This window comes from Podarcis gaigeae (genome assembly GCF_964106915.1).
Source record: "Podarcis gaigeae genome assembly, chromosome: 9".
Taxonomy (NCBI): Eukaryota; Metazoa; Chordata; class Lepidosauria; order Squamata; family Lacertidae; genus Podarcis; species Podarcis gaigeae.
This window is the reverse complement of record NC_139685.1, coordinates 21,853,256-21,861,079: the sequence shown is the minus strand read 5'-3', so window position 1 is coordinate 21,861,079 and position 7,824 is coordinate 21,853,256. Positions and strand designations below refer to the sequence as shown.

The following is a 7,824-nucleotide window of genomic DNA, read 5'->3' as shown; positions in this document are numbered from 1 at the left end:
TTTTAGACAGTATAATAGCTATGTGAAACTTTACTTAAGCTAGAATTACAAGAGTGTGGCATTCTTATGGAAAGTTAACAACAAGGAGGTAATACTTCGAGATAATTCAGTTTTCTTCCGCCTTGCAGGAAGGGCAGCTAACCCTCAAAAATGTAGCTTCATTTAATGAAACTGAGTGTTATAGCAGAAAGACAAAGACACCCCATGACTGTCCAAGTTCATATTCAAGGTGCCAAATAATTTCCTTGCTGTTTTTGCTGCAAAAGGCCAATATTGGCTACACCTCCAGAATTCAACAAAACATGACCAGCAGTTTAGCGATGAAAAGTCTTTTACCTTATTTCTGTGCCCCATGCGGATTCCCAGGTGTAGATTTTAAGGCACGCAGCTGCTGAGGTTTAGGTCTGACAGTTATGTGCAAGTCTCTCAAAGTAAAGTGCTCAATTACCAGTTTGTATGTTAAAATTACACAGCCTGTGACAAAAAGAACTTTTATATATACTTGAATTTACACAGAGCTCTCCTCCTGCAAACAGCTTGTCTAGAGCTACCTTTAAAGTCTGGACTACTCTTCCATTGGCTTCCAGTAGCATACAGGTAGCGTGTAACAGGCAAAAAAGATTTGGACAAGAAAGCAGAGAACAGTGCTTGTAACAGTGCTAAGAGGAATGTATGTTTGCACATTTGGACCTTTCGAACAAAGACAAAACCCCACAGTACTTTAGATTCGCCATTTTAGCCAGTATTCCAGCATATTGCATAGCAGTACATTCATCTGCTACCTAAAACCACTGCCAGGGTCAGCCAGATGAGTCCAACTTTGATTTCTCCCTCAGTTTTGCTCTTTCATACTGTAAAGTGGGTCCACGAGTTTGTTGTGCACATGCATTAAACCTTGAGAAAAGAGAATCGACGTTAGCAACGCTTCAGTGTAGATAAACCGTCATTCTATGTCTTTTCTTATCCTCTCTATCAACAGGCTGTGGAATCCAGCTCCCATTTATTGCTAGTCACCAGGGCCAATTGTCAGGGAAGGGAATAATAGCAGTAAAGACAATACCAAGGAAATTCTGCAGTACTAATAGGCAAATTTGCACTTCAAGGTTCAAGAATCATGCAATTGTAAAGCTGGAAGGGTGGGCTCAAACTACCAACCTGGCTAACAGCCAGACGCACTGGCCCATTGTAACTCTAAACACCCCATCAAGGAATAAATTGCTCTGTGTGTGTATTAAAAAAATAAGTAAACCATTATTCCTTAAAATAACTTGGGAACAGGGGAGACTACTCTGGCAGAATCCTGGTGTACAAATGCAGCTCACCTTTAAAATACTTGACTGTTTTAACTCTTAGTTCTAAGGTGGCGTCTTCATCACATACAAAGATAGTGTGAGGATGTTGCTGAAAAGCAGAAACTGTCCACATGTGATTGACCCCCTCCTCAATTGCCTTGTACAAGGCAAAAGCTTTGTGCGCGCCAGTGATTAGAATCATCACCTGGAAGAAAAAAAGCACCATCATTATGCTAAGGAAGATCTGCAGACAGTTGTTAGGGCAGATGACATCACCTTCGTTGGACTGGTCACATTGTGCCGATGCCTGAGTATCATCTTCCAAAGCAACTATTCTATTCCAAACTTAAAAATGGAAAGCGCAATGCTGGTGGTCAACAAAAGAGGTTTAAAGACTGTCTCAAGGCAAATCTAAAAAAAAGTAGTATAAACACCAACAATTGGGAAACACTGGCCTGCGAGTGCTCCAATTGGACAACAGCCTTTATCAAAGGTGTCATGGGCTTTGAAGACACTCAAACTCAGAATGCAAGGGAGAAACGTGCTAAGAGGAAGGCACGCTTGGTAAATCCACAACGTGTTCAACTCCCACCCGGGAACCAATGTCCCCACTGTGGAAGGACATGTGGGTACAGAATTGGCCTCCACAGTCACTTACACATTGTTAAAATCCATGTTTATGGAAGGCAATCTTACTCGGCTACGAGTGATTGCCAAAGAAGAAGGCGGCGGCAGATATTAAGCACACATTTCCTACGGACACTGTTTTATGTTTCTGTAAGAAGACACTGCCAAAGTCGACCTTGTACGGGCAGTAGAGGACATAAACTTGACGGGATTGAGATGGAGAAGTGTGTCCCCATTCAAATAAAGTAGTCCACCTAAAGGCTGCACTGTAATTGGAGAAAAATATTTTGTCCTCTACAATCAAAGTGTTTCTCAAACTTGGGTCTCCAGCTGTTGTTGGACTACAACTCCCATCATCCCTAGCTAGCGGGACAAGTGTGAAACAGCAGCATCTATTTTACTGAGATTACATGCATTATCGGCTCAAGAGGAAGCCAAATCTAGAGAGTTTTATTTTATTCAGTTCAATCAGGATGTTAATTGACAGTAAGAAGGATACTAACAGATTGGGAATAAAATTACACCTCTAGCATCTTGTCCAACTTGGGAGGAAAAAATTGTTTACCAACATCATCAGTTACACCTCACAAAATAAATAAACATGCATTACTAGCACAGAATGTTTGTAGCAATGATTCATTTTGCAATTCCATTGTTTTGCAATGAATTGGACCTGCTATGCTTCACAGATACACTTCTTGTCTGAAAGCAGCACACTACAAAAATATCCAGAAGAGATAGAAAAATATTCTTACTTCTCTAGCATCCATCACAGTTCCCACACCAACTGTTAACGCCATAGTAGGAACTTTAGCCAAATCTCCATCAAAGTATTTTGCATTTGCCAGAATGGTGTCCATTGCTAGCGTCTTCAATCTCGTTCTTGATACCAAACTTGAGCCTGGTTCATTGAAAGCTATGTGACCATCTGGACCAATGCCTTGAAAGAGCACACACAAGGAAGACAATGTAGATGGGAATGTCTGGTAATATTAAATAACTTTATGCAGCAGTAGATTGGAGGCATTCATTCTAAGCTATAGTTGATAGTTTGCTTTTGAGAGCATCAGAACAACACTAAGCACATCTTTATCTTGGTAGTTTAGTTCCTAAGATGCACTCCAAACTGCAAGTTGAACAACTCTGCAGCACAGAACTGAGCGCATATGTAACATAAACAGATGGTGCTTATTAAGCTTACAGGCTACTCCCACTATGTTTAATAAATCATCCCAACTATTTTTGTTCTACCCAGATACTTTTATTAGGTTGCAATCCCCCCCCCCCCACTTGCCTGCGAGTAAATCTTATTGAACTCAATGGGATTATTCAGAGTAGACCTGCACACAAAATTTTGTTTGGTAATTATGCATTACTGATTTGAGCGCTCACTGAAAAACTCCTTTTTTGCCACTACTGTTGAATAATAAATATATATATATTTACCTCCAACAAATAAATCTATTCCGCCAGCTTCCTCTATCTTTTTTTCAAACGCGTCACACTCTGCCTTTAGATCGGCAGCATTTCCATCGAGAATATGAGCGTTATTTGGATCTATATCAATATGCTTGAAAAAATTGTTCCACATGTAAGAATGGTAGCTTTCTGGGTGACTTCTGGGAAGCCCTGGAACAAAAGATTCAACACAAGTGCTAATTTACATTAGTTATCCAATTACTGGACTGCAAACAAATTTTCTAGGTTTACATGGCATACATGTAAACTACCCAGTCCCACCCCATTTTGCAAAAAACATTGAAGACAAACCTACCCACATATTCATCCATATTGAAGGTCTTCACATACTTGAAAGAAAGGTCTCCTCTTTTGTGATATTCTATCAGTTTTTTGTAACATCCCAGAGGCGTACTTCCTGCAAGAAGTAAGTTCTCATTATTTCATGCACTCTGAAAAAAAAATACCTTCACTGTAGTCACAAATTGCAAAATAATCACAAATCCATTTGATCTCTAAATCTAGGTTTGAAGAACCAGTGTGGTGTAGTGGTTAAGAGCGGTGGACTCGTAATCTGGGGAACCGGGTTCGCATCTCTCTGCTCCTCCACATGCATCTGCTGGGTGACCTTGGGCCAGTCACACTTCTTTGAAGTCTCTCAGCCCCACTCATCTCACAGAGTGTTTGTTGTGGGGGAGGAAGGGAAAGGAGAATGTTAGCTGCTTTGAGACTCCCTTGGGTAGTGATAAAGCGGGATATCAAATCCAAACTCCAAGTATACGTGTGGCAAAACCTCAATTTATACCTTCCCGTATTTCACAAATGGAAATAGGACATGCATTTACTTTATTCTTACACTATGTGTCTTTCTCTCTTAACATCCATCTTTTATTACTAGTAAGGTGAAAAAGGTAAAAGACCCCTGGACGGTTAAGTTCAGTCAAAGGCGACTATAGGGTTGTGGCGCTCATCTTGCTTTCAGGCCAAGGGAGCCAGTGTTTTTCCATAGACAGCTTTCCAGGTCATGTGGCCAGCATGACTAAACCACTTCTGGAACACCATGACGGAAACCAGAGCACACAGAAATGCCGTTTACCTTCCCGCCACAGCAGTACCTTTTTATCTACTTGCACTGGCGTGCTTTTGAACTGCTAGGTTGGCAGGAGCTGGGACAGAGCAATGGGAGCTCACCCCGTTGCAGGTATTTGAACCGTCAACCTACAGCAGTAACCCAGAGAAGCAGGAAGATAAATACTTGTTGCAGCAACTTGCTGGCCACAGGACTGGACAAGTTGCCAAGCTAGGTGTAGGACTGTCATGCAATAGCGGAAGAAGTGTGCATGCACATGAAAGCTCATACCAATAACAAACTTAGTTGGTCTCTAAGGTGCTATTGGAAGGATTTTTGTTTGTTTGTTTTGAAATACAGTGTGTGAGTAACTGGACCTCAATGCTTTTTGAAATACATCTGATTTTTTTTTAAAAAAATGGTATCACACATACCTACACAAAAGCAAAAGAGAAAGAGTGATTTAGGGATCGTCCTTGATAAAACAGGAGCAGTTGTAAGATACTATCCCAAATCAATGATTGCTTTAAAAGTAACCACGGCTACTTTTACAACAACAGCTGTCTACTGGTTATTATAGAGATACACTACCTCCAAGATCAGAGGCCACATGACTCGGGTTTCCGAAAGACATCTCTGGTTGGTAACCAGGCTGCCAGACTAGACATGTCCCTGATCTGACACAGAAGGGCTTTTATTAGGTTTTTATTCTATGCAGTTCAAAAGTAGATAAATAGGTACCGCTCCGGCGGGAAGGTAAACATTGTTTCCGTGCGCTGCTCTGGTTCACCAGAAGCGGCTTAGTCATGCTGGCCACATGACCCGGAAGTTGCACGCCGGCTCCCTCGGCCAATAAAGCGGGATGAGCGCCGCAACCCCAGAGTCGGCCATGACTGGACCTAATGGTCAGGGGTCCCTTCACCTTTATTCTATGCACATTTTTAAAGAAGCTAGTCAGTACACATACAGGATTGCAGACCACCTGCTCCCCACAAAAAACACCTAGGCACAGGTGATTCTCAAAGCTGACTTGCTCTGGAGACTCCACAGAGATAGAACTTGCTCCTCTGCATGTAATGCATCCAGAAAAGAAACCTTTCTCTAGAAGCCCAGAGTCAGCAGTCGCTTGAAGGCGCTCCTACCATTCTTACTCCCGCCTTCAAAAGCCAGGGACCCATTGTCACTACACGAAGTTCAAGGCTTCTAGCCATCTTTTTCGGCAGTCCCTAGCTCCCCCCTCACCCTTCTTTCCATAACAGACTCGCTCTGGAGAGCAGGAAGAGAAAGAAATCAACGTATGAAGTAACCCTTACACAGAAGCAAGCCCCACTGAACCATGCAGTAGCTGCCTCCGAGTAAACCTGGTCAGGACCTTGTTGAAACTTTTAAAATGTGCTACTTTCTTGCCGCATGAATGTGTAAAGAAACTCCAAAAGCCGTTTCCATTAGGCTACTCTGGGAGCAGGCATTTTGCAGTACATGTGTTTATGTGAACCTGCCATTTTCCTTTGGAAAAATGCATCTGGATCCTGGGGAGGGGGGTGGTTTGGCGAAGTTGGAAAAGAAAAACATCCTATGTTCTTTCCTTTACAGTCCCTCCTGAGACTGTTGGGCTTTCTGGGATATGTGTGCATCTGTGAACCCACTTTAACTGCGTTAAACAAATAGGGGAAGTGAATGTCACATGGTTGAGAATAGATAGCAGGATGAGGGAGGAACTCACAAGCCTGGCCGGAAGGAAATTATCCCACAACAATACACAGGCAGTTGAAGGATGAACAGTGGCAGCGCAGGGTCATGTTCGGTGCCCACTTGTAGAGTTGGAAGGCATCCCAAAGGTCATCTAGCCCAAGCATAGCTGTCAACTGTTCCCTTTTTTAAAGGGACATTCCTCTTAAGAAAAGGGAAAAGTTGACAGCTATGAGCCCAACCCCTGCAAGAGGAAACCATAGCATCCATGACAGATGACTTAAAAACCTCCAAGGACGGACAGTCCACCACTTCCGGAGGCAAGCACGTTCCGCTGTCAAACAACCCTTGCTGCCAGAAAATTATTTCTGTCGTTTAGCTGGAATCTGCTTTTCTTTAAACTTTAATCGCTTGCACAGTATTGGTTTTCATTCTCTGACGCTGTGCTAGGAGCGCTGGATTTAGGGCAGTTCCCCTGCACAGGGCGCTGAGCCAAGGAGCCACAAAATAAAATAATAATAATAATACCTATATTTATACAGGTGGCAACTCAAAGTTGGGTGTGTGCGTCCAATTTTGTCTTCCTCACTCAGTTATATCTCTGGTGACATCTGGGAGAGCCCCTGATGTGTGAGAGAGGCAAAAAACACACAAAAACCCCCAGCAATTTTTAATCAATAAATGCCAAGCAATTGCCTTCATTTACCTGTTGGCAAGCCCAGAGTGAAATACCTGCCCGGGCTCGGTTTGTACTGGATGATGCGGTTGCAGATATACTTCGCAGCCCACTCGCTGGCCAGGTCGTAGTTGTCAAGGATCACCAGCCTCATCCTCCCTCCTCCTTCCTGGAAGATGCAGCGGAGAAGCAGCGGCGGCCAAGGCGAGCAAAACAAAACAGAAGCAGCAGCAGCAGCAGCAGCGACTATGGAAGAGGGCGGACTTCCGGCGCCCGGCGCGAGCCCCGCCCCTTTCGGCCGCCGTCGCTGCTGCTTCGGCAAGTTCCGCGGTTATGGGAAAGAGGGGCGCTGCCCTCTTCCCGAGGGGCTCGGAGAAGGCAGCGCGCGTGCGCAAGTTCGGCTATAAATACTTGCCAGCAGAAGCTCGTCGTGTTACTCGCGTTTGGGGCGCGGAGGTCGAGCTTCTGCGTGTTTAGAGGGGGAAGGGGCAGGGAGAGGAGCGTTTCAAACGCTGCTTTGAAAGGGGGGAGGCTTTTTAGACGAGTTTTCAAACAGTGCAGGGAGAAAAGAAAACTGCAACCTGAGGCAGTACTGGGGGGGGGGGGGAATTAAACCTTCCTACCCCCCCCATCATTGTTGGTTAAACGAGGGAAGAATACTCTGCCAATAATACAGATAAAATTGGGTTGCTTTACATGTATTTGCAAGGGTAGGTGGGGGACTAGCTTGGAGAGTGGGCTATATTATGCCAACCCTGCAAAGTTATATATTCCTTACTTTGGTGTATGTGGGGGTGTTAGGTTAGCCCAGTAGTATTTTGGCATAGTTTATTGGGAGAAGGGCAGACTTTGAACTTAAAACTACATAGCTACTCGGGCTTCAACACTGATGCAATCACAAAATGCTGGAAATATGCTGTAGACTTGTCCTCCGCAGCTAGTTGCATATTTAGTTGTATTGCCTTATGTGTGTGCGCACACACACAGCGCCCTTGCTGCAAAAAAATTCTGTG

General features: G+C 43.9%; 1 protein-coding gene across 1 annotated transcript; it reads right to left on the bottom strand.

The window, feature by feature from the left end:
- Positions 1–134: 134 nt before the first annotated feature.
- Positions 135–7,102, bottom strand: GNPDA2 (glucosamine-6-phosphate deaminase 2). Its single transcript, XM_083755069.1, has 6 exons — positions 6,842–7,102; positions 3,694–3,795; positions 3,366–3,548; positions 2,675–2,859; positions 1,323–1,497; positions 135–894 (listed from the first exon to the last, which is right to left on the bottom strand). The coding sequence occupies exons 1-6, from the start codon at positions 6,963–6,965 to the stop codon at positions 833–835; spliced, it is 831 nt and encodes a 276-aa protein (XP_083611195.1). The 5' UTR covers positions 6,966–7,102; the 3' UTR covers positions 135–832.
- Between the last annotated feature and the right edge of the window lie 722 nt (positions 7,103–7,824).

Coding starts and splice junctions, on each gene's coding strand:
- GNPDA2 (XM_083755069.1), bottom strand. CDS start 6,965: ATGAGGCTGGTGATCCTTGACAACTACGACCTGGCCAGCGAGTGGGCT. Junction 3,549..3,693: donor CAATATGGATGAATATGTGG/GTAGGTTTGTCT, acceptor CTTTTGTTCCAG/GGCTTCCCAGAAGTCACCCA. Junction 1,498..2,674: donor CTGTGATGGATGCTAGAGAA/GTAAGAATATTT, acceptor TTTTTCTTCCAG/GTGATGATTCTAATCACTGG.